A 26,063-nucleotide genomic window follows, 5' to 3' on the forward strand; every position below is an offset into this window, starting at 1 on the left:
GTACGTATTTATTATACTAATTATTTTACTTGTACATATTTATTCTATTTTAGTTTGTTAATATGTTTTGTTTTGTTGTCTGTCTCCCCCTTCTAGACTGTGATGCCGCTGTTGGGTAGGGACCGTCTCTGTATGTTGCCAACTTGTACTTCCCAAGCGCTTAGTACAGTGCTCTGCACACAGTAAGCGCTCAATAAATACGATTGATTGCATGAATGAATGAATGAATGAATGAATGAATAAACGGCCGGCCGGCCGAGGGAGGGCGCCCCGCGCGCATGCGCCCCGGCCCACCTGGCGACGGTTGTAATGAGGGCCGCCGCCAGCTAAGAGGGAGGGCGCTCTTGCGCGCATGCGCCCCGGCCCACCTGGCGGCGGTTGTAGTGAGGGCCGCCGCCGGCTTAGAGGGAGGGCGCTCTCGCGCGCATGCGCCCCGGCCCACCTGGCGACGGTTGTAGTGAGGGCTGCCGCCGGCTCAGAGGGAGGGCGCTCCTACGCGCATGCGCCGCGGCCCACCTGGCGACGGTTGTAGTGAGGGCCGCCGCCGGCTAAGAGGGAGGGCGCTCTCGCGCGCATGCGCCCCGGCCCACCTGGCGACGGTTGTGGTGAGGGCCGCCGCCGGCTGAAGAGGGAGGGCGCTCCCGCGCGCATGCGCCCCGGCCCACCTGGCGACGGTGGTTGTAGTGAGGGCGGCCGCCGGCTCAGAGGGAGGGCGCTCTCGCGCGCATGCGCCCCGGCCCACCTGGCGACGGTGGTTGTAGTGAGGGCCTCCTCCGGCTCAGAGGGAGGGCGCTCTCGCGCACGCGCCGGTTGTAGTGGGGGCCGCCGCCGGCTCAGAGGGTGGGCGTTCTCGCGCGCATGCGCCCCGGCCCACCTGGCGACGGTGGTTGTAGTGAGGGCCGCCGCCGGCTCAGAGGGCGGGCACTCTCGCGCATGCGCCGGTTGTAGTGAGGGCCGCCGCCGGCTAAGAGGGTGGGCGCTCTCGCGCGCATGCGCCCCGGCCCACCGGGCGACGGTTGTGCTGAGGGCTGCCGCCGGCTCAGAGTCAACGACCGGCCGGCGGAGGGAGGGCGCTCTCGCGCGCATGCGCCCCGGCCCACCTGGCGACGGTTGTAGTGAGGGCCGCCGCCGGCTCAGAGGGAGGGCGCTCCCGCGCGCATGCGCCCCGGCCCACCGGGCGACGGTTGTAGTGAGGGCCGCCGCCGGCTGAAGAGGGAGGGCGCTCTCGCGCGCATGCGCCCCGGCCCACCTGGCGACGGTTGTAGTGAGGGCCGCCGCCGGCTAAGAGGGAGGGCGCTCTCGCGCGCATGCGCTTCGGCTCACCTGGCGACGGTTGTGAGGGCCGCCGCCGGCTCAGAGGGAGGGCGCTCTCGCGCATGCGCCGGTTGTGGTGCGGGCCGCCGCCGGCTCAGAGGATGGGCGCTCTCGCGCGCATGCGCCCCTGCCCACCGGGCGGCGGTTGTACTGAGGGCCGCCGCCGGCTCAGAGGGTGGGCGCTCTCGCGCGCATGCGCCCCGGCCCACCTGGCGACGGTTGTAGTGAGGGCCGCTGCCGGCTCAGAGTCAACGACCGGCCGGCCGAGGGAGGGCGCCCTCGCGCGCATGCGCCCCGGCCCACCTGGCGACGGTTGTAGTGAGGGCCGCCGCCGGCTCAGAGGAAGGGCGCTCTCGCGCGCATGCGCCCCGGCCCACCTGGCGACGGTCGTAGTGAGGGTCACCGCCGGCTCAGAGGGAGGGCGCGCATGCGCCCCGGCCCACCTGGCGATGGTTGTAGTGAGGGCCGCCGCCGGCTCAGAGTCAACGGCCGGCCGGCCGGCCGAGGGAGGGCGCCCCGCGCGCATGCGCCCCGGCCCACCCGGCGACGGTTGTAGTGAGGGCCGCCGCCGGCTCAGAGGGAGGGCGCTCCCGCGCGCATGCGCCGCGGCCCACCTGGCGACGGTTGTGCTGAGGGCCGCCTCGCGCGCATGCGCCCCGGCCCACCTGGCGATGGTTGTGGCGAGGGCCGCCGCCGGCTCAGAGTCAACGGCCGGCCGGCCGGCCGAGGGAGGGCGCCCCGCGCGCACGCGCCCCGGCCCACCTGGCAACGGTTGTAGCGAGGGCCGCCGCCGGCTGAAGAGGGAGGGCGCTCTCGCGCGCATGCGCCCCGGCCCACCTGGAGACGGTTGTGGTGAGGGCCGCCGCCTGCTCGGGGGGGGCGCGCTCCCGCGCGCATGCGCCCCGGGCCGCCTGGCGACGGTTGTGGCGAGGGTCGTCGTCGTGGGCGCCATGGCGATTTGTGGTGAGGGAGCGTGCTGAGCGCAGCGTTTGTCGCCGGCCCCGCCATCGCCGTCGCCATGGAGCGCCTCACCGTGTCCCCTCAGCCCGCGGCGGCCGTCGACGAGTACCTGGAGTACCGCAGGTCCTCCTCCTCCTCCTCCTCCTTCCCCCCTTAACACTCCTCATCCTCCTCATCATCATCAATCGTATTTGATGATCAATCAATCAGTCACCTCATCAAGAACCACTGTGGTATCTCTGTGGTGGCTGTACCCCTGCCCCACCCGGGGCTCACGGTCTCAATCCCCATTTTACAGATGAGGTAACTGAGGCACAGAGGAGAAGAAGAAGAAACTGGCATTTGTTCAGAGTTTACTGTACAAGCTAACCGGGTTGGACCCAGTCCCTGCCCCACCCGGGGCTCACAGTCTCAATCCCCATTTTACAGATGAGGTAACTGAGGCACAGAGAAGAAGAAGAATAAACTGGCATTTGTTAAGAGTTTACTACGTGCCAGGCACTGTACAAACTAATCGGGTTGGACACAGTCCCTGTCCCACCTGGGGCTCACAGTCTCAATCCCCATTTTACAGATGAGGTAACTGAGGCACAGAGAATAATAATAATAATAAACTGGTATTAAGAGCTTACTATGTGCCAGGCACTGTATTAAGCGCTGGGGTGGATACAAGCTAATCGGGTTGGACACGGTCCCTGTCCCACCCGGGGCTCACAGTCTCAGTCCCCATTTTGCAGATGAGGTAACTGAGGCACAGAGAAGAAGAAGAAGAAACTGGTATTAAGAGCTTACTACGTGCCAGGCACTGTATTAAGCGCTGGGGTGGATACAAGCTGACCGGGTTGGTCACAGTCGCTGTCCCACCCGGGGCTCACAGTCTCAATCCCCATTTTACAGATGAGGTAACTGAGGCCCAGAGAAGAAGAAGAATAATAAACTGGTATTTAAGAGCTTACTATGTGCCAGGCACTGTATTAAGCGCTGGGGTGGGTACAAGCTAATCGGGTTGGACACAGTCCCTATCCCCATTTTACAGATGAGGTAACTGAGGCACAGAGAAGAAGAAGAATAAACTGGTATTAAGAGCTTACTATGTGCCAGGCACTGTATTAAGCGCTGGGGTGGATACAAGGTAATCAGGTTGGACACAGTCCCTGCCCCACCTGGGTCTCACAGTCTCAGTCCCCATTTTGCAGGTGGGGTAACTGAGACCCAGAGAATAATAATAATAATAAACTGGTATTTGTTAAGAGCTTACTACGTGCCAGGCACTGTATTAAGCGTTGGGGTGGATGCAAGCTGATCGGGTTGGACACAGTCCCTGTCCCACCTGGGGCTCACAGTCTCAGTCCCCATTTTACAGATGAGGTAACTGAGGCATAGAGAAGAAGAAGAATAAACTGGTATTAAGAGCTTACTGTGTGCCAGGCACTGTACTAAGCGCTGGGGTGGATACAACCTAATCGGGGTGGACACAGTCCCTGTCCCACCCGGGGCTCACAGTCTCAGTCCCCGTTTTGCAGATGAGGTAACTGAGGCCCAGAGAATAATAATAAACTGGTATTTAAGAGCTTACTACATGCTAGGCACTGTATTAAGCGCTGGGGTGGATGCAAGCTGATCGGGTTGGACACAGTCCCTGTCCCACCCGGGGCTCTCAGTCTCAGTCCCCATTTTGCAGATGAGGTAACTGAGGCCCAGAGAATAATAATAATGATAAACTGGTATTTGTTAAGAGTTTACTACGTGCCAGGCACTCTACTAAGCGCTGGGGTGGATACAAGCTAATCGGGTTGGACACAGACCCTGTCCCACCTGGGGCTCACAGTCTCAATCCCCATTTTACAGATGAGGTAACTGAGACACAGAGAATAATAATAATGACTGGTATTTGTTGAGAGCTTACTACGTGCCAGGCACTCTACTAAGCGCTGGGGTGGATACAAGCTAATCAATCAATCAATCGTATTTATTGAGCGCTTGTTGGACACAGACCCTGTCCCACCTGGGGCTCACAGTCTCAATCCCCATTTTACAGATGAGGTAACTGAGGCACAGAGAATAATAATAATATAATAATAACGGTATATGTTAGGCACCTACTATGTGTCTTTGGAGAAGCAGTGTGGCTTAGTGGCCAAAGCCTGGGCTTGGGAGTCATTCATTCAGTCATTCAGTGAGTCAGTCATTCATTCAATCGTAGTTATTGAGCGTTTAATAATAATAATAATAATAATGGCATTTGTTAAGCGCTTACTATGCGAAGCACTCTTCTAAGCGCTGGAGGGGGATACAAGGTGATCAGGTTGTTCCTTGTGGGGCTCACAGTCTCAATCCCCATTTTAGAGGTGAGGTCATTTAGGCCCAGAGAAGTGAAGTGACTTGCCCAAAGTCACACAGCTGACAATTGACGGAGTAGGGATTTGAACCCATGACCTCAGATTCCAAAGCCCGGGCTCTTTCCACTGAGCCACGCTGCTTCTTCGCAGCTTCTCTTCTCTTCTCTAGAGAAGCAGCGTGGCTCAGTGGAAAGAGCCCGGGCTTTGGAGTCAGAGGTCATGGGTTCAAATCCCAGCTCCGCCAATTGTCAGCTGTGTGACTTTGGGCAAGTCAGTTCACTTCTCTGTGCCTCAGGTACCTCATCTGTAAAATGGGGATTAAGATTGTGAGCCCCACGTGGGACAACCTGATCACCTTGTATCCCCCCAGCGTTTAGAACAGTGCTTTGCACATAGTAAGCACTTAACAAATACCATTATTATTATTATTAGAACCCATGTCCTCTGACCTCATGCCCATGCTGTTTCCACCAAGCCCCGTTGCTTTCCACCGCTTCTGCTTCCACGCTGCTTCTGTATTATGCTGAGAACTGTTGTGGTTTGGCCACTGTGTGGTTAAAAATAAAAGTGGGATTAATAATGCTATGAAACACAAAGTACTTTTAAGATGAATTTCATTAATCTGTTTAAAATGCCTGTAAAATGCAAAATGCATTCGTTATGTAGATGAAGTGGAGTCCCAGATTGGGCAACTGACTTTCAAAGTCAAATATTTGTCAATTTTGGAGTCAGAATTTAAACTCTAAGCTATTAGCTATTGCCTCATTTGCTTGAACCTCACTGTTCCTGCTATTATTTCTCAATGAGGTGTTCTTGTCTTGTCTTATGCTGTCGACCCATAGCGACTCCATGGACATATCGCTCCCAGATGCCCCACCTCCATCTGCGGTCGTTCTGGTAGTGTAACCATAGAGTTTTATTGCTCAAAATACAAAAGTGGTTTTAGTATATCCCCAAAAAAACCTTGTGCTAGGATTCTCATGGATCAGAAGATAATTTGGGGCAATCAAAGTACCACAGAAATGTATGGTTTTGCCAGATAGCTGTGGAATAAGGGAAGTCTTCAATGCAGGTTTCAACCGCAGTTTCCTTAGAGCAGCTTTGCATTTTAAAATTTTGTCATCGAATAGAATGGGAGGAGATAACATCACTCATTTCTATTTAAATACCTTAGTTTATATTTTCAGGTTCTTGCGCAGTGTTACGGGAGAACAGAGCTGAGAGAAAGGACTAGGGTCTCTGATAGTTTATAGCCTTCATTTCCAATACGTCGAAGTTTTCACGAACTAATTGTCCCACTTGGGTTCTTGCTGTGATTGTTTCCATCGGTCATTTGGAAGGTCACAGTTATGCTCTGCATGTCCCAAAGGAAGGAGTGACATGGTAAAATATAAATTCAAAAGTAGCTGTGATAAAAAGTTTCAGTTTTTATTGCCCTCTACTCATTAAAAAAGCCAGAGAAGCAATTCAGAAAAATAACAGTTTCTCAATTATTCTGGTCTCCCCCAGGATTTTTGGTTTAGAAGGCAAAGGACCCAAGAGATATGGCAACTTTATTTGGAGGAAAAGTGGGAAATGTGAAAGTTACATAAAAAATTAAAATTACCCAAATTCTTTAACCAATTCTCGAATCTTTTGCCCTCCACTGTGATTTTTATTCAGAGATATGGTGCCTTTCTGTGCTGTTTTCATATGTATTTTTTTAGAAAGAGCATTGGACTGAAAGTCTGGAGATCCATTCTCTAATCCCAGCTCTGCCACTGATCTGCTAGGGGTGTCCTTGGGTGTGTCTTAGTCTCTCAGAGCCTCATTTTCTCCATCAGAAAATGGGATAAAATACCCCCTCTTCCAACCTGTTAGATTGTGGGTACTTTGCAGGATGGTGCTGTCTTATCTGGTTACCTTGTATCTGTTCGAGTGCTTAGCACAGTCAAGAGCCTAATGAGTACCATAACTAACTTCTAAACTATGTTTCTTCTTAAACCTCATGTGACATATTGAAAGTGGTTATTATGGGTTTATTAGCATTGTATTCCAATTTTGCATATGAACCAGTGATTTTAAAACTTTTATCTTGCTGTGAATATATTTGAAAAGATGTACTTAATGATGTAAATGCCCAGTTCCTCCCTGAATAAGATACAAGTTATCATCGTCAATCGTATTTATTGAGCGCTTACTGTGTGCAGAGCACTGTACTAAGCACTTAGTACAGTTAGTTATACTAACAGTTAGTTATGCTAAGTTCTACTGTATATTCTTTTTCCCCTTTCCTAGAAAATGCGTAATATACGCTATAAATGTGTTAATTGATTCAGGATGGATCAGTTAGGAAAGCGTCCCTGTCCCACATGGGCTCATAAGCCTGTAACCCTCATCATTCTCCTTTTGTCCCTGTCCGGTCTTTCTCGTATGTTCCTGAATTATATTTTCCCATTGAACCGCTACCTTGTTAATAGGATCACTCATCCTATCCTGACTGGATTACTGCATCAGCCTCGTTCCTGATCTCCCACCCTCATGTCTCTCCCCACTTCAGTCTGTGTTTCACTCTGCTGCCCAGATTATTTTTCTACAGAAACACTCTGGGCATGTCACCCCCCTCCTCAAAAATCTCCAGTGGTTGCCCGTCAACCTTCATATCATGTAAAAACTCCTCACTATTGGCTTCAAAGCTCTCCATCACCTCACCCCCTCCTACCTCACCTCCCTTCTGTCCTTCTCCAGCCCAGCCCGCACCCTCCGCTCCTCAGCCGCCGCTAACCTCCTCACTGGGCCTCGTTCTTGCCTGTCCTGCCGTCGACCCCTGGCCCACGTCCTACATCTGGCCTGGAATGCCTTCCCTCCTGACACCCCCCAAACTACCGCGCTTCCCCCCTTCAAAGCCCTCCTGAAGGCTCACCTCCCCCAGGAGGCCTTCCCAGACTGAGCCCCCCTTTTCCTCTGCTCCTCCTCCCCTCCCCATCGCCCCTACTCCCTCCTTCTGCTCTACCACCGCCCCACAGAAATTGTGTAATAATAATAATAATGGCACTTCTTAAGCACTTACTATGTGCAAAGCACTGTTCTAAGCGCTGGGGAGGTTACAGGGTGATCAGGTTGTCCCACAGGGGGCTCACAGTCTTAATCCCTATTTCACAGATGAGGTAACTGAGGCACAGAGAAGTGAAGTGACTTGCCCAAAGTCACACAGCTGACAGTTGACAGAGCCGGGGTTTGAACCCATGACCTCTGACTCCAAAGCCCGTGCTGTTTCCACTGAGCCATTATTATTCTATTTTATTAATTACGTATATATATATAATTATATTTATTCATATTGATGCTTGTCTACTTGTTTTGTTGTCTCTCCCCTTCTAGAGTGTGAGCCCGTTGTTGGGTAGGGATTTTCTCTATCTGTTGCCAAATTGTATTTTCCAAGTGCTCAGTACAGTGCTCTGCACACAGTAAGTGCTCAATAAATACGATTGAATGAATGAATGAATTTTTGTACTTATTTGTCCCTCTTTCTGTCCCTGCACTCCTCTCCCATTATACTTGCCATCCCTTGTATCAGTGCCTCTTTTTATTTTCACTGTATCATTTGATATTCCCCTTTGCATTTCTCTTGTTACTGTAATCCCCCGTTTTTTTTTTTTTCTGTGGCCATCTCGTATGTATTTTTAATTGCTTTTCAGCTCTTCCTTTTGGGACCTCTGTGGTCATCTTTCTGTCTTATTGCTTTTTTATGCCTCCAGTTTTCAGCTGCTCTACTCTTCTCTTTTTCTCTTTTATTCCCCTTCCCTTCTTTCTCTTATTTTCCCTTTTTCTGTTTATCTTCCATTTTTCATCTCCATCCTTCTCTTTCTTCATTCTCACACTCTTTTTTCCTCCTCTTCCACTCTCTCTCCTCCATATTTTTTTCCCTTTCCTTCTCCACAATCTCCTTTCTTTTCTCTATTTCTCCCTTTCTCATTCTTTATATTTTTCTCTTCTCTCCCCACCTACTATCTCGGTTACTTGTGTTTCTCTGGAGACCTCCTTCTTCCAGGCAACTCCCACAGCCTCTTCTCTCTCTCTCTAACTCCCCCCATTTCCCTGGAAGTTTCATGGTGTTATATACACTGAAAGTAGTAGCAGTAATAGTATTTATGAAATAGTTAAGTATGTGCAGAGCACTATACTAAGCACTGGGAAAGAAAACACAGGTAGGAATTAGACTTGGTCCCTGTACCATGGGCCCTCACAATTCAGTTTTTTTTCCTGTAGGTTTAGGGGTCGAGATTGGTATAGTTAACGCATTTTCTCTCTGTCCTCCCTACTTTCTGACAGACCCAGGACCTCTTGAGCTGACGATTTTGATTCATTCAGGGATTCAGCTGACATTTTTTAAAAATGGTATTTAATTGCTTAGTATGTGCCAGGTACCATACTAAGCACTGGGGTAGTTACAAAGCTAATCAGGTTGGATACGTTCTATGTTCCACATGGGGCTCACAAGTCCTATCCCCATTTTACAGATGAGGTAACTGAGGCACAGAGAAGTGAAGTGACTTACCCAAGGTCACACAGCAGACAAGTGGCAGAGTTGGGATTAGAACTCAGATCCTTTGGCTCCCAGGCCCAAGCTCTTTCCATTAGGCCATGCTGCTTGTCAACAGTGTGTGTGTGCGCGCATGCACACGTGGTCACACGTGCAAGCGTGCGTGCATGTATGCAGACACTTTTCCTGGGTGGGAGTTAGCAAATTAGAGGTCAGGGTGGTGACTGCTACAGCAAGCCAGAGAAATCCCTCACATTTATATATGTAGTTGCCAACATGATTTATTCTTATAATTTTGTCCTGAAACTATTTTGCAACTCTTTGTTGTAGAATTGTTGGTGAGGACGATGAAGGGAAACTTTTAACCCCAGAAGAATATGAAGACTACAAGAAAAAAACTTTACCCATGCGATTAAAGAACAGGTTATATGTGAGCTGGAGATCTCCAACTGGCATGGATTGTAAACTTGTGGGCCCAGAGACGCTCTGCTTTTGCTCACATAGGTAGGCCATTTATTGGTAAGAAAACATAAAATATTTCAGAAATTGTAGTGTATATTGAACGGATAATATGAAAATCCATGGGCAGGAAAATTGAAGGTGTTTTAATATCAGTTTTAAGGATTACAGCAATTAGTCTTGATACTACACAAATTCCCTTTGTTTTAAAAGGCTTAGGTTGATAAATATCAAAGATTGGGGTGATAACCAGCTTCTGATTGTAGGAGCTCAATTGCCTGTTGTCTTGATGGTATTCCATCGTTTCCTTTTCAGATTTACAGTGTATCCTAATAAATCCAGCTTTTAAAATTCCAGAATTCTAAAATATCCGGGTCCTTTTACTGCACCAAACATGTGTGATCAGTACATGGTTTAAGCAGTGCTGGGGCGAAAAAACCCCTACCTAAACAGTGTTAATTTAGAAGTATTGGAAACACTGTCTTAAATTGAGGAGCCCATAACTTTGTTAGAAGAATAGAGGTGATGTGACGATATAATGTGTATAGTGTTATATTGTTGGGTAGGGACTGTCTCTATATGTTGCCAATTTGTACTTCCCAAGCACTTAGTACTGTGCTCTGCACATAGTAAGCGCTCAATAAATATGATTGATGATGATGGTGATATGTTGTCATAACACTGTGATATGCACATTTCTTATACTTCAAAAAACAAGCATTTAATATTTTTGTAGGTACTGGCTGTCAAAGATAATGGGTTTAAAGAAGTTATGCCGAGTTTTGAAAGTATTTTATGCTGTAACTTAAGACTGATGTTGCAGTGTAGTTGAGATAATGCCGAGTTTTGAAAGTATTTTATGCTGTAACTTAAGACTGATGTTGCAGTGTAGTTGAGATAATGCTATGATTCTTGAGAGTCAAATATTCTCTTCTCTGTGGTTAATTTTTAAACATTGCTTAGAATGCAGTCATTTTCCAACAGAATAAATTTTGTTAGAAAAAAATTAAGGATAAAGTGATTATCAAGACAGTTCTCCCACTATACCCCAGTTGGTATTTGTCTTCCTCCCAAACTAATCTCACTTTGCCTAGTTCTCTACTTTCCCATGTATGACTTCTTGCTCACATTTTCTGCCAGAAAGTCCTGTTGCAAGCCCACCCCCCCAGAAGGCTTCCCCATTTGAGTTCCTTCCTCTCCTGGGTGCAGTCCAAAAAATAACTGCCCATCGCACATACATTTATACACGTTTCCACCGTGTTTATGTACAGTCCCTACTTGCATCAATTTACATTTATTTTCCGATACTCCTGCCAGCAACTGTGGCATTGTTTTCGTCTCCTGCTCCGATTATTAGTAAATAACTTGTTCTGTTAGTCTCTCCTTAAGATTTGTAAACTCCTGGAGAATAGGGATCGGATTTCTGGTACTTTCCCAAGCATTTAGTAAGATTTGTAAACTCCTGGGGAATAGGGATCGGATTTCTGGTACTTTCCCAAGCATTTAGTATAGTGCTCTATTTATTTATTTAATTTATTTGTACATATCTATTCTATTTATTTTATTTTGTTAGTATGTTTCGTTTTGTTCTCTGTCTCCCCCTTTTAGACTGTGAGCCCACTGTTGGGTAGGGACTGTCTCTATATGTCGCCAATTTGTACTTCCCAAGTGCTTAGTACAGTTCTCTGCACATAGTAAGCGCTCAATAAATACGATTGATGATGATGATGATGATGCTCTGCACCCACTAGGTGCTCAGTAAATACTAGTGATTAATTGACTGATTATCATTTGAAGAACAGTGACCTGTACCTTGTTATTAATGATAATAAAAAAATTAGGGCATTTTGCTGCGCTTAGAACAGTGCTTTGCACATAGTAAGCGCTTAACAAATACCATCATTATAATTAAGTGCCCACTATGTGCTGAGCACTGTTCTAAGCCCAGAGCACTGTTCCTCCTGTGGCAGCAAATTTGGGAGTATTTGTGGAGGAGGGAGGCGTTTGCACCTTCTGGAGTCTTGGGGTGTGAATTTAAAGCCCTTTCCTGCGGCTTTTCGACGGCCATCCTGAGGAAAATCCATGGGGAACTTTTTAAAAATAATCCAAAAGCTGAGGAAAACTATGTTAGTCTCCTTGAGTTCACTATCATTGGGAGATGAGGGAGTTATTTCCTGATATGAATTGATATGACCCTAACCAGTCACATCATTGCTTAACCTTTTTTTTAAAAAAAGCCCCAAATAACAATTTTTTCAGCCCCCTAGCATTAAGAGTGTACCTGTTAATAAATTTCAGTTTTTCCTTTTAATAGGGCTCAGAGCTTCTACAAAAATCATACGTAAAGATTTGTTTTTATCATTGGGCACCATTGTGTGACACAGTTCACTGTTAACAAATGTTGTAAAGTAGAACACTAAATTTAGCACTGTTATTGTCTAGAATAAATAGTAATTTTTTTCCAGCCAGTTATAAAGAAGTTTGATTTAAGTTTTTACAGTGGGAGGATGTAGTAAATTTTGTTGCTGATCTGCAAGGCTGAATTTTTATTTTCTTTGTCTCATTTTTAAAGGATAAATGGTGAACCTCTGCACTAATGTTTTTAAAGTACCCTGAATTGTTGCTATCTTAATCATTAAATCTCTTATTTCAGGATTTGGGGCTTGCATATAAGTACATTTATTAAAAAGTTTTTCAAAAAAGTTTACCTACCTTAGTTTAGCTTTCTGGAAGGTGGCTTCTGAGAGGATCTTTTAATGTATCATAAATATTAGTGACTGTTTATAAGTCTGTGGTCCACATTTAATATAAAAACTAAAGGTTTAAAACGGAGGTGTCAACAATCTAGCCTATGGGCTGAAAAGAACACGCTGAAGATTTTTACTCTATTTTCCGTGGACTCCCAAAGGAATTGGAGCAACCCTGCCCCTTCCCCATCCTCCATTCTTTTTTCCCTTTTTGCTTTCTCTCTGACTCCTGTCCCCACTTTCCACTTTTCACAAGGAGAAATAACCCTAATTTTTTGGTAGTTGGAAGCAAGAGGAGAAAGGGTCATTAGTCTTATTAAGAAATTTCTGGCCTCCTTGTTGGTGCCAAAGATGGGGAAGATGTTGGGGATGTTGTGCTCCACCGCTCTTAGCACAAGTCAGCCTTCTGGTATTGTCATAAAATGAAATTTGGACCACCAGTAATTTCGAGGTTGACATTCTTGTTTTAAAATATGTAAGAGTTGAACCAAAATTCCTTGTTCTTGTATATTGTGACTCATTCTTAAATGGCAGAAAAGTAAAATCCTAAAGATTTACCATTTTCTCTTGGAAAATCCACTGGAAAGTACAAGCCTATTGTCATATATCTTATTTTCATTCCCCAAAACCCAAAACAATTTTGGGGGATGACTCCGAGTTACTTTCACGATCCTCTTGATGGGGGAAGCATTTTGAAGGAAGTTTTAAATGGAAATTTGTGTTCACTTGTGCCGTATTTGTGTTGCTGACTTCTTACATTGGCTTCTGTTTTCTTTTAGGTACAAACAACATAAAACAGACTTTCAAGTTATCCCCAAAGATCGTCCTATATGTGTACCTTGTAGGGTGAATCGTTGTCTGTGCAATTCCTATAATTACGTTCCTCTAAATGGAACTCAACCAATTCGCTGTAGATGTAAACACTTCGCCGAACAACATAGTCCAGCGCCAGGGTTTTCTTGCAATGTGTGTAAGTTAGATTTTTCCATATGACTATTTTAAAATATTTGAATTTTTTACTCTAACCGGGTTATAAAACTTGAGGTTAGACAGAATTTAAAGTTTTAGGGTTTTATACAATTTAATGTCTATTCCCCAAATACTTTTTAAACCTAGTTTTTCATCTTCCCAAGCTCAAAAATATATAATGTAAATCTTGCCAAGTACATTTTGGCAGTGAAAAATTAAGATTAACTAATTGATTTTATGAATTAATCCCAATTCTGCCTAGATTGACATAAATTCCCCGATTTGGTAATTAATTTTATTGGTCTCCACCAGTGTTAGTAGAGTTGACATGCCTTTTGGAATTAGATATCTGGAAGGTCATGTCATTTTAGGGGTTAGAGCTTCCCTTCTCCTGACTCTAATTTTCCAAGGTAAATGGCATTTACGATCAATTTTTGCTCATCTCTTATGTTAGCATCATTTTCCTTCTTGCTATGTAGAAGATATTGGCAGTCTATCAAAGTACTAAATTACCTTAAATCAAGCATGATAAAATTGATTTGCAATTTCATTTAACAATTTCACTGTCAAAATGGCTTTAAGAAATTTTAAAACAATTAACAAAACTAACTCATTTGGATTTTTTTTTCAGGTTTCACCCTATTTTTAAAAAATATAAGACATAGAAATGGGGTTGAATTGAACCAAAGCCTGACAATTTTGTCACCTTATTATATGGTGTCTTTCTATGAATTTAAAACAGCAGTTTCCAGGGAGGAAGAAGAAGGCGAAGAAGGCAAAGAAGCAGTACTGAGAGAAGACATGCTCCGTGCCTTTTAAGGAGCTTACAATTTAGCAGAGACACACAAAATTATTTATAGAAAAAACAGAAAGGAGAAATGGATAGGTACATAAATAAGTGCTTAAATAGCAGGATATGTAAGGTCGATATGTACTGAAGTGCTAAGGATGCTTAAGTGTGTAATTCAGTCATTCAGTCATATTTATTGAGTGCTTACTGTGTGCAGAGCACTGTACTAAGCGCTTGGAAAGTACAGTTCAGCAACAAATAGCGACAATCCCTACCCAACAACAGGCTCTAATTATCATCATCATCAATCGTATTTATTGAGCGCTTACTGTGTGCAGAACACTGTACTAAGCGCTTGGGAAGTACAAGTTGGCAACATATAGAGACAGTCCCTACCCAATAGTGGGCTTACAGTCTAAAAGGGGGAGACAGAGAACAAAACCAAGCATACTAACAAAATAAAATAAATAGAATAGATATGTACAAGTAAAATAAATAAATAAGTAAATAGAGTAACAAATATGTACAAACATATATACATATATAATACAGGTGCTGTGGGGAAGGGAAGGAGGTAAGATGGGGGGGATGGAGAGGGGGATGAGGGGGAGAGGAAGGAAGAGGCTCAGTCTGGGAAGGGCTCCTGGTGATATTTGTTAATTGCTTACTGTGTTCCAGGCACTGTTCTAAGCACTGGGGTATATACAGGGTAATCAAGAAGAAGATTTATTTATTTATTTTAAAATATTTATGTATTTTATTTGTACATGTTAATTCTATTTATTTTATTTTGTTAATATGTTTTGTTTTGTTCTCTGTCTCCCCCTCCTAGACTGTGAGTCCACTGTTGGGTAGGGACCATCTCTATATGTCGCCAACTTGTACTTCCCAAGCGCTTAGTACAGTGCTCTGCACACAGTAAGCGCTCAATAAATACGATTGAATGAATGAATGAATGAAAGAAGCAGCATGGCTCAGTGGAAAGAGCCTGGGCTTGGGAGTCAGAGGTCATGGGTTCTAATCCTGGCTCCACCACTAATCAGCTGTGTGACTTTGGGCAAGTCACTTGACTTCTCTGGGCCTCAGTTACCTCAACTGTAAAATGGAGATGAAGACCACGTGGGACAACCTGATCATCTTGTATCATCCTCAGTGCTTAGAACAGTGCTCGGCACCTAGTAAGCGCTTAACAAATGCCATCATTATTAATCAGGTTGGACACAGTTAGCAAAGGAGTGCTGTGATGGGAAAGGAACCAGTGACTTTGGCACAAGAATCAATCAATCAATCAATCGTATTTATTGAGCACTTAGTGTGTGCAGAGCACTGTACTAAGCGCTTGGGAAGTACAAGTCGGCAACACATAGAGACAGTCCCTACCCAACAGCGGGCTCACAGTCTAGAAGGGGGAGACAGAGAACAAAACCAAACATACTAACAAAATAAAATAAATAGAATAGATATGTACAAGTAAGATAAATAAATAAGTAAATAGAGTAATCAATATGTACAAACATATATACATATATACAGGGAAGTCAAGTATACAAATTCTAATCTTGTTCTAAGTAGTATTCACACCTGTAAGTCAGCAGCATCAACGACAAAGCTGATATCATGAAATTTGAATCTGTCAATGTCTGTTTCATTTCAATCATAGCAAAATAGGCTCAGCAAATAATATGAACCGCAAACTAGCAGAAACAAAATTACCTGGAAAGCGTTTATGCTAGAGAAGACATGGGTGTATCATCCTTTCTGCATTTCCCTAACTCGGGCTTATAAACAGCAATTTGAATTATCATTAGACGCTCCCCTCAACCCCCCATTCTCCGTTTTGACTGTGGTAAAGCTGAGACCGTCCATTTTCACTTAAAGACAGAATTCTTTGTTACTGTGTTAACAATTGGGCCACAAACAGAAGAGAAACTAGGTGCCAAAGGTTTACACATAAGCCAAATACTTCTGGTTTGAACCAACTGCCTTCTTCTACAAGTTGGCTTCTGTAGAGTGTGGTATTGCAATATAGTGTGTGCCTGTTGAATATGATGTTATGACTTTCTCAGTGTGTGGTATTTTCAAATACCAACAGTGCCCACCCCTCTCCGTGTCTGTATGTTACAAGAAATGCCATTTAGTTTACTTTTGTGGATAGTGAAATCTGTTTTAGTTGCAGATATTTATCGATAGGGCATCTGATGAATATTAAACACCATATTTAATAAAATCCCGGTTATGTTGGGGAAGTAATTCAGGCGAGACCAAATTTTAGTAGGATAAAAAGCACAAAGGTTTTCTATAATCTCTGATATTGAAGTGGAATAATTTGAGTTGAAGCCTAGAGTCTAATCAAACATATTGCTATCAATCAATTGGCTTTATTGAGCACTTACTAACGTGCAGAACATTGTACCAAGTGCTTGGGAGAGTACACTACAACAGAATTAGCAGACACATTCCCTGCCCATAATGATCTTACAGTCTAGAGGGGGAGGCAGAGATTAATATGAATAAATATGTAGTTTATAATATATGATTTAAATGACTTTGTGACAGGAGAGAGCTGCATATACTTTTATAGAGAAAATATGGCCTGAGATGGAGGCATTCAAACGGTGAAAATTAGTCTTTTGTAACTCTGGCTGCCTATAATTTTCCAATCAATAGCACTTACTCTTTATAAAGTGCTGTAGTAAATGCTTGCGAGAGTATGATAGAATTGGTAGACGGGATCCCTGTGCTCAAGTAGTGTGAAGGCTAGTGGAGAAGCTTACCAAACAGAGAAGTGGGTGGGGAAGTTTTCATTATACACGTTGGCATCTAACCCATAGCACTATCCCCTTGATTTGGTTATGGAGTTGGGGAAATCACTGGGGAATCTTTCTGTGACTTCCTATTTCACCTTTCTGTCCAATAGATTGTAAGTTCCTTGGACATAGGGTTCGTGCCTATCAATTCTATTGTATTGTACTCTCCCAACTATGTATTTCAGTGCTCTGCACGTGGTAAGCACTCAATAAGTACCATTGATTGATTCTACCAGCCACCATTCTTGCTAAGCGAAAGTAAAGCCCACAAACATTGCTTCAAGTCCGGAATTGCTCTCGGGTCATTTCTTCTACATTTTTCTTCTTCTGGTCCTCATTTCTCTTCCCCCGACCCTGACCCCACGTACCTTAAAATATCCTTAAAAATATCCTTAAAAATCTGATTGAATGAATGAATATTGTTAATGAAGAAATGTAACCAAGCTGTTCCTTCCCCCTTCCTTCCTCTCCCCCTCGTTCCCCTCTCCATCCCCCCATCTTACCTCCTTCCCTTCCCCACAGCACCTGTATATATGTATATATGTTTGTACATATTTATTACTCTATTTATTTATTTGTTTTACTTGTACATATCTATTCTATTTATTTAATTTTGTTAGTATGTTTGGTTTTGTTCTCTGTCTCCCCCTTTTAGACTGTGAGCCCACTGTTGGGTAGGGACTGTCTCTATAGGTTGCCAATTTGTACTTCCCAAGCGCTTAGTACAGTGCTCTGCACATAGTAAGCGCTCAATAAATACGATTGATGATGATGATGATCCCTCTCCCACAGCCTACTGCTGCAGCTTCCAGAAGAAGCTTCCTGTTTCTCTTAAAAGTGACATCAGTGGCAAGATCCAGAATTCCAGGGGTGGGAGATAAGAGCAGCTGGGACCATAGGATGATGATGATGATGATGGTATTTGTTAAGCACTTACTATGTGTCAAGCACATAAGCGCTGGGGTAGATAACAAGGTTAACAGGTTGGACACAGTCCCTGTCCCACGTGGGGCTCCCAGTCTTAATCCCCATTTTACAGATGAGGTAACTGAGGCAGGGAGAAGTTAGGTGACTTGCCCAAGACCACAAAGCAGACAAGTGTCAGAGCTGGGATTAGAACCCAGGGGAGTACAGATGTAGCAATTTGAAGAACGATATCTGATGTTTTGTTGTCTGTCTCCCCCTTCTAGACTGCGAACCCATTTTTGGTTAGGGACCGTCTTTATATGCCGCCAACTTGTACTTCCCAAGCGCTTAGGACAGTGCTCTGCACCCAGTAAGCGCTGAATAAATCTGATTGAATGAATGAATATTGTTAATGAAGAAACGTAACCAAGCTGTTCATAACTTATTTCAGGTTCCAGATGTTCCGGATTTCATAGTTCGTTCACTTGTGGTTGTGGCCAGCCCACATATGCTCATGATACAGTAGTGGAAACTAAAGAGGAGAGACTGGCCCAAGGAAAACCAGTGGGGCAGGATGTTCCCTACGCCGCAATGGGAGGATTAACTGGTTTTAGTTCTCTAGCAGAAGGCTACATGAGATTAGACGACAGTGGAATAGGTAAGTGAGGGTTTCTGAGCCTCAGGTTTATTACACGTTCATTTCTTTTCCTTAATTAGGACTGAAACATACAGACTGGGCTTGAAGCCATTTACCCAAGTCAACTTAGAATATTTTCACCAGTTCAACCTCTTCCAAAGCCAATATGTTTTAACCCACAGCACCCACCACTTGCTCCATCATCAATCGTATTTATTGAGCGCTTACTGTGTCAAGCAAGCACTCAGTAGGAATGCCTGTAACCACTTATTGTCATATTCCACTTTGTATATCAGATACATTTGCCAAGTCAACTTAGATAATAATAATAACCATAATGGTATTAGTTAAACGCTTACTATGTGCCAGGCACTGTACTAACCACGGGGGTGGACACAAGCAAATTGGGTTGGACACAGTTCCTGTCCCACAGAGGGCCCCCAGTCTCAATCCCCATTTTACAGATGAGGTAACTGAGGCACAGAGAAACGAAGTGACTTGCCCAAGGTCACACAGAAGACAAGTGGCAGAGCCGGGATTAGAGCCTCTGACCTTCTGACTTCCATGCTGGGGTTGTCGCCACAACGTCATGCTGCTTCTCTAAATTGTAGTTAGTTTACCCACTGTCCAGTTATTTCCTAAGCTGGTCAATTTATTTAGGTATCAGGATTATGTGCCTGCTTATGTACAAAAATGGTGCGCTTGCAAATCCAAAATAAGCCCAACTTGGTTGACTGGAATTGGATAATGGTCACCGCAAGATGGAAGTGACAGGGAAATGGGGAAGAAAAAGGAAAGACAGGGAAGATATTTTCAAGGAAAGAGGGGCTCTATGATAATCCTTTTTTCTTCACAGGACTGAAATGGAGGGAGAGGGACCTAGGCTACGAATATTTAATCGTAAATGTATTTTAATTGTCCATTGAATTGGACATTATTATATATGCAGATGTAACACTCTATTCTAGATGTGCTGTCAGGTACTGCCCAAAACTAACAAAAGTTCTTCTAGCTGGTACCTTCTAGTTTTGAATAGTAGAAAATAGAAACTGTACTTTTAATTCTATTTTTGAAGGTCCTTTTGATGCCATGAGTAGTTTTCAGGAATATAAAACAAAGTCTTCAAGTTTCTTCAGAAATTGAATTATACTGAAATACCAAAAATGTATTTAAAATAGTTCAATCCATTTTGCAATGTATTTTTATCAGGAATGATCTCTGTGAGAGGGTGATAATAGCTGTATACCCCAAAGAAAATTCCAATTCTGCAATGCTGATTCCTGGATTAATTAGTACTATAGAGTCCACATTAGTAATGAAAACAATTTTGATAATTACTTTGAATTCGAATTAAAAGGCTTTGAAGAGAAACACATTTCAACAGAATAGCCTATTTTTCCTTATTGGTACTCTTAAAAATCTTTTTTTCTTAAGGGCTAATTTCATTTTTCTTTCTTTACAATTTTCCATCAGGTGCACCTTCACTTGAATGTCTGGAATCTCCTGAAACTGCCATGGATCACCCATTTATTAAAGCATTTCAAAGACCATCCTGTTCTCAGTCTAGATCAACAGATGGTAATCAGTTCGTGTGACAGAAAATACCTGTTTGTGTTAGAAATATAAATTAATGTAATGCTTAAGTTCAATTAAATATGCTTTTGTAACCTTCTTTAAAGATCTTTCTGCTACCAGTATTATTTCCAAATATTTTTTAGAAAACCAGCCCCATTCAGTTTACTTCTTTCCATGTTCTTAACTTGACCAGTAATTGAGAAAATTAGAAGCGGTGTATTTAATATAAATAAGAATTAGATCTGAATATCATCAATATTCAGATTTCTCAGAAGCAAACATACGTGTTGACCCAGAAGGGCAATAAAAATATTGATCTTTTTCTGTCAGGGAAAGTTTTTCCGAGTTGGTAAATTTTTGCCATAGCTTCTAGGTCCTTCAAAAGGGTATTTCATATAATATTTATTTAACTTCAACCATTATAAATTGGTCGATTGTTTCAGTGGCTTGTTGAAAGAGAATTTGGGTGCTGGTTTGTTCCTTTTCAGCTGGGTAGGTATTAGTTGCTGTAGAAGTGGGAGGCTTTCTGTTACAAACCGTGGAAATGATGATGATAAAAATAATTGTGGCATTTATATAATGAATAATTTTGTTAATCTTTTTTTTTAAGATTCTGCAGGCACAAGCAGTCAGATTTCCTGCTTAAAGAGAGTTGGAGAGGATGACATGGCTTTCTTTGAAAGGCGGTACCAGGAACGGGTAGGTCTTTAAAATGTGAACACATCAAGTTCTATTGTATAGGGAGTTCAGAATATGTAGGGGTCATATTCTTGATGAACTTCACATTATGGGAAAATTACAGTATAGCCAGAATTGAAATAATGGGTTGGGGGACATATAGTTCGAAGACAGACTGTCATTTTTGTGTAATCGCAGAACAGGGTGAATTTTCATTTTAATCTAATAATTTTTGTGTTTTTGCAAAAAACAGTTTTGCCTTTTCTCAATCCCAGGATACTTTTTGATGCTGAATCTTTAAAATTGGCCTTACTGACTACTAAATGTGGGAACCTAACGAGATGCAAAAGGGGAAGGAATAGAAAAATGATCACTATATTTTATGTGTATCACTTAATAGCCCTATTCCTTAAATCAAAAGTTACTGGGTTTGTGAACAATTCTTGCCCTTCAGACCCAATATAAATTAGGACAGTGTGAAAAACAGTTTCTCCCAAATCACTCAACTTCTCTCTACCTTGGTTACCCCTTCTGTAAAATGGGGATTAAATCCTCTTCCTCCCTCCAATTTAGACCATCAGGCCTGTGTGGGACAGGGACTGTGTCCAGCTGATTATCTTCTATCTGCCCCTGCATGTAGAACAGCACGTGACCTGTCGTAAGAGCTTAATAAATCCCATTAAAAAAAAATGCAAGTGCACTTTGTAAATTACTGCTGTACATAAAGTCAGCATTTAATATTGCTGATGATAATGCTGATGATTTTAGTTAACTTTAAACACAGAACATTCATTCATTCATTCAGTTCATATTTATTTATTGGGTTGTATTTATTGAGTGCTTACTGTTTGCAGAGCACTGTACTAAGTTCTTGGGAAAGTGCAATACAGGAATAAAGAGAGACAAATCTTGCCCACAACGAGCTCACAGTCTAGAGGGGGGGATGCAGACATCAATGCAAGTAAACAGACATCGATATAAATAAGTGAAATTACAGATATATACATAAGTGCCGAGGGGCGAGGGGAAGGGGGGAAGAGCAAAGGGAGCAAGTCAGTGCGATGTGGAAGGGAGTGGGAGATGAGGAAAAGTGGGGCTTAGTCTGGGAAGTCGTCTTGGAGGAGGTGTGCCTTCAGTAAGGCTTTGAAGCCGGGGAGAGTAATTGTCTGGCAGATTTGAGGAGGGAGGGGGTTCCAGCCCAGAGGTAGGATGTGGGCCATGGGTTGGCAGCGAGACAGGCGAGATTGAGGCACAGTGAGAAGGTTAGCACCAGAGGAGCCAAATGTGTGGGCTGGGTTGAGAAGGAGAGAAGCAAGGTGAGGTAATAATAATAATAATAATAATAATAATTAATAATAATAATAATAATAATAATAATGTTGGTATTTGTTAAGCGCTTACTATGTGCCAAGCACTGTTCTCAGCGCTGGGGTAGATACAAGGTTATAATAATAATAATGTTGGCGTTTGTTAAGCGCTTACTATGTGCCAAGCACTGTTCTAAGTGCTGCATTAGATACAAGGTTATAATAATAATAATGGTGGTACTTGTTAAGCGCTTTCTATGTGCCAAGCACTGTTCATTCATTCATTCATTCATTCAATCGTATTTATTGAGCGCTATGTGCAGAGCACTGTACTAAGCGCTTGGAAAGTACAATTCGGCAACAAATAGAGACAGTCCCAACCAACAACGGGCTCACAGTCCCGACCCGGCCGGCAGGTAGGGAAGGGGCAAGGTGTTGGAGTGCTTTAAAGCCAACGGGGAGGAGTTTTTATTTGATACAGATGGGGATAGGCAACCACTGGAGATTTTTGAGGAGGAGGGGGGTGACATGCCCTGAACGTTTCTGTAGAAAGATAATCCAGGCGGCAGAATGAAGTGAGGACTGGAGTGGGGTGGGGCAGGAGGTTGAGAGGTCAGCAAGGAGGCTGATGGAGTAATCTGGAACTTTTAATATAGAACTTGAAAATAGTGAGAAAGTAGGGGAAAGAAATTAGAAGAGGATCCATTCTTTGCATCAAACAGAAATTCCTGGCCATTGACTAGGACCCGCACCTGGAGAGTTTCCAGTACTCTACCAGTCTCGGCTACAGGAGGGAGAGTCAAGGAGAGGCATTCCCCTTCCATTCCTAGCTTGGGCAGTGGCTAGGGAATGAAGTGGAATCTGCTACAAGTCAAAATTCACCTGCGCTGGGCAGCAGCCACATGGGAGAGTAGAGGGCAAAGACTCAAGTTTGCTGCGCGGAAGGAGGCAATGGTAAACCACTTCCTTATTTTTACCAAGAAAACTCTATGGGTACACTCCCAGAAGGATTGCAGATGGAGCTGTGGGGTTTTGGGAGAGATGTGTCCTTTGATTCGCTACGGGTCGGAGACGACTCGACAGCGACAAAAGACTCCATCGGCTCTCTTTCTCTTACCTAGATGCTCTTTTTTTCATATTAATACCCCGCCATGCACTTTTTGTTTCCCCCAGTCTCACCTTCTCCCTGGACCTTGGTCTTGATTTTCCTGTCTCACACCCCTTGCTCGTGTCCTTTCTGACCTTCCCAGACCTCAGCTCTCCCTTTTTTCAAAAGTCCTTCAAAAATCCTCCTTCAGGCAGCTTTTTTTTCCTGAATCTGCAAGCCTAACGTTCCTCAGCATGCTGAGGAAAGTAAAGATGAGAAACTCAGAGTTTGTTGCAATTGGACATCCATTTTCAAATGTCCTGGAGGCAAGGGAGTGTAAAGAAGGAGACAGGTTTGGGCTGATCGGTAGACTTGGACATATACAGAGCGGTGGTAGCTTAAGTTGTTCAAGTGTTCAAAGTCTGCCACTTGTCTGCTGTGTGACCACAGATATGTAAAAAAAAAATTAGGATTAGGGTAAGGGCATTAAAGACTGTGAGCCTCATGTGGGACATGGACTCTTTCCAACCCGATTAGCTTGTATCTACCCCAGTGCTTAGTAAAGCGCCTGGCACACAGTAAGCTCTTAACAAATACCATTTTTAAAAAAGTGTATGAGCTCCCAAGAGACTGTAGAGTGAGGAAAAAAAGGAACTCTGACATCCTCTGTGAGGTGATTAGAGGTAGAAGAAGAGCCAGCAAATAAGACCAAACGAGTGCTCAGAAAGGAAGGTGAGCCAGGAGAGTACTTGATAAAAGTAAGATGAAAAGGTGTTTTTAAGACTTAGTAGTGTTGAGGGCAGGGAATGTGTCTACCAACTCTGTTATATTGTACTCTCCCAAGTGCTTAGTACAGTGCTCTGCAAACTTGTGTTCAATAAACGCGATTGATTAGTTGATAGGTAGTAATTAACAGTGTTGAAGGGGACTTAGAGGCCTTGGAGGATTGGGACGGAGTATAGAAGTAGTAGTAGTAATTGAGTTTATAATGTGCCTGTTGTGTGCAAAAGCTCTTTTAGAAGTAGTAGTAGTATTGAGTTTATAATGTGCCTGTTGTGTGCAAAAGCTCTTTTAGAAGTAGTAGTAGTATTGAGTTTATAATGTGCCTGTTGTGTGCAAAAGCTCTTTTAGAAGTAGTAGTAGTACTTGAGTTTATAATGTGCCTGTTGTGTGCAAAAGCTCTTTTAGAAGTAGTAGTAGTAATTGAGTTTATAATGTGCCTGTTGTGTGCAAAAGCTCTTTTAGAAGTAGTAGTAGTAATTGAGTTTATAATGTGCCTGTTGTGTGCAAAAGCTCTTTTAGAAGTAGTAGTAGTACTTGAGTTTATAATGTGCCTGTTGTGTGCAAAAGCTCTTTTACTAAGCACTGGGAAAAAGTCAATAGGATCCTAGGCTTTCAAGGAGTTTACAGTCTAAAAATCATCATCATAATACTAATTGCGGTATTTTTTAAGCACTTACTGTGTGCCAAGTACTGTACTAAATGCTTGCTTGGGTAGATGCCAGAAAATCAGGTCAGAAAAAGTCCCTGTCTAATATGGGGCTCACAGCCTAAGTAGGAGGGTGAACAGATATTGAACCCCCATTTTACAGATGAGGGAACTGAGGCCCAGAGAAGTTAAGTGATTTGCCCAAGGTCATCCAGTAGACAAGTAGTGAAACCAGACTTGGAAACCAGGTCCTCTGATTCCCAGGTCTTTGTTCTCTCCATTAGTCCACACTGCTGAGGGAAAGTGGTCACATAGGTAAGGTAGAACAATAAATAACAGAAAAAACAATTGACACTCCTTTTTTCATAGGGGAATGGCTTCGCTGCTTCTTCATCCTCATCTCGCCCACTGGATTTGGCTATGAGGAGGTCACTAGTGACCTTGGAAAGTGCTGTCTCCGGGGAATGAAGGGGGAGCAAACTTGCATGTGGTGGGTCAAGATGAGAGGAGATGGGGAAGATAGTTTCATGTAGTTTTTGAAATAACATCAGGTTTTAAAAGTGATCAGTCATTCCTCAATAATTGGGTTAAATCATGACTAATACACAGCCATCTCATAGATTGAGCTGGTGTCTCCTCATTAAAACCTTTGTGAAGATACCATGTAGTAGTAACATTAAATTCAAATTAAAAATCAGATGCTACTTTGCTGCAGTTTTCAAAGTCATTACATCTTAGAATTTCTTTATAAACGTATAACAAATGTGCAAATATATTTAATCACAGCTAAAAATGGAAAAAGCTGATAAACAGAAAGGAAAAGCTTCACTGCCACCAACAACCAAACATCCATGAAGATAACTGGGTGAAAAAAAGTTACTACAATCTTTAAAAAGAAAAAAAAAATGAAGAAAGAAGTGGGGAATGGCAATTGTGTATCCACCTTTACTCCGCGTATATGTGTATGTCTGTTTTTCCTCACGCTAATTTAATATTTTACTATAATAAAATATATCTTCAAAATTGTATTAAAGCAGAAATTGATGAAAATCTGTGTTTTAACTGTGTACATAATCTTTCTTTTTTGCTCAATCACTTTTTATTATAATGTGGTTCAGATATTACAAGCGCTTAGTGCAGTGCTCTGCACACAGTAAGCGCTCAATAAATACGATTGACTGAATAAGCAGTTCTAGAAAATATAGTAGACTTTACACTCTATTTTATCTTTCAGCCCAAGATAGTAGAATTAAAATAGTAATTGAGCATATTGCACAAGAGTGTGATCATCATCTATTGTATTTATTGAGCGCTTACTGTGTGCAGAGCACTGTACTAAACTAGCCTAAGCTGATGATTGTAAAATAAAATTACGAGGATGAAAGGCATTTCTCCAAGCAATTCTTTCCTGAATTCATGTCATAAAGATGTGGTAGAGGACTTTTATGTAGTGCAGAGATGTTATCTTTTTTATGAAAATATGTTGTCCGATGGCTAGAACTCCATTTTGATATTTCAAATTTTCTCCATGACTGAT

The 26,063-nt window shown here is 43.3% G+C and overlaps 2 protein-coding genes across 3 annotated transcripts in view; one reads left to right on the forward strand and one right to left on the reverse strand.

Moving 5' to 3' along the window:
- LOC119940949 (translation initiation factor IF-2-like) overlaps window positions 1-2,266 on the reverse strand; it is a 17,825-nt gene extending 15,559 nt beyond the window's left edge. The window contains exon 1 of the mRNA XM_038761362.1: window positions 1,324-2,266. Coding sequence (XP_038617290.1) covers window positions 1,409-2,266 — 858 coding nt within the window. The 3' untranslated portion in view covers window positions 1,324-1,408. The remainder of the gene's footprint in view (window positions 1-1,323) is intronic.
- FAM221A (family with sequence similarity 221 member A) lies at window positions 2,175-25,570 on the forward strand. Of its 2 annotated transcripts, none has more exons than XM_038766403.1 (7): window positions 2,175-2,277; window positions 9,466-9,639; window positions 13,121-13,311; window positions 18,265-18,471; window positions 19,924-20,028; window positions 20,636-20,724; window positions 25,313-25,570. In XM_038766403.1, the coding sequence occupies exons 2-7, from the start codon at window positions 9,542-9,544 to the stop codon at window positions 25,379-25,381; spliced, it is 759 nt and encodes a 252-aa protein (XP_038622331.1). In that variant the 5' UTR covers window positions 2,175-2,277; window positions 9,466-9,541; the 3' UTR covers window positions 25,382-25,570. The 2 variants fall into 2 exon arrangements, with proteins under 2 accessions (XP_038622331.1, XP_038622327.1); XM_038766399.1 differs by lacking the exon at window positions 2,175-2,277 and adding an exon at window positions 2,284-2,397.
- The last annotated feature ends 493 nt before the right edge of the window (window positions 25,571-26,063 follow it).

Source organism: Tachyglossus aculeatus, chromosome 2, assembly GCF_015852505.1.
Source record: "Tachyglossus aculeatus isolate mTacAcu1 chromosome 2, mTacAcu1.pri, whole genome shotgun sequence".
NCBI classification, from domain to species: Eukaryota; Metazoa; Chordata; class Mammalia; order Monotremata; family Tachyglossidae; genus Tachyglossus; species Tachyglossus aculeatus.

Excerpts from the sequence above, each read along its gene's own strand:
- FAM221A (XM_038766399.1), top strand. The coding sequence starts at position 2,333 with ATGGAGCGCCTCACCGTGTCCCCTCAGCCCGCGGCGGCCGTCGACGAG. Across the intron at positions 9,640-13,120 it reads CTCTGCTTTTGCTCACATAG|GTACAAACAACATAAAACAG; the intron begins GTAGGCCATTTA and ends GTTTTCTTTTAG. Across the intron at positions 18,472-19,923 it reads ATTAGACGACAGTGGAATAG|GTGCACCTTCACTTGAATGT; the intron begins GTAAGTGAGGGT and ends ATTTTCCATCAG.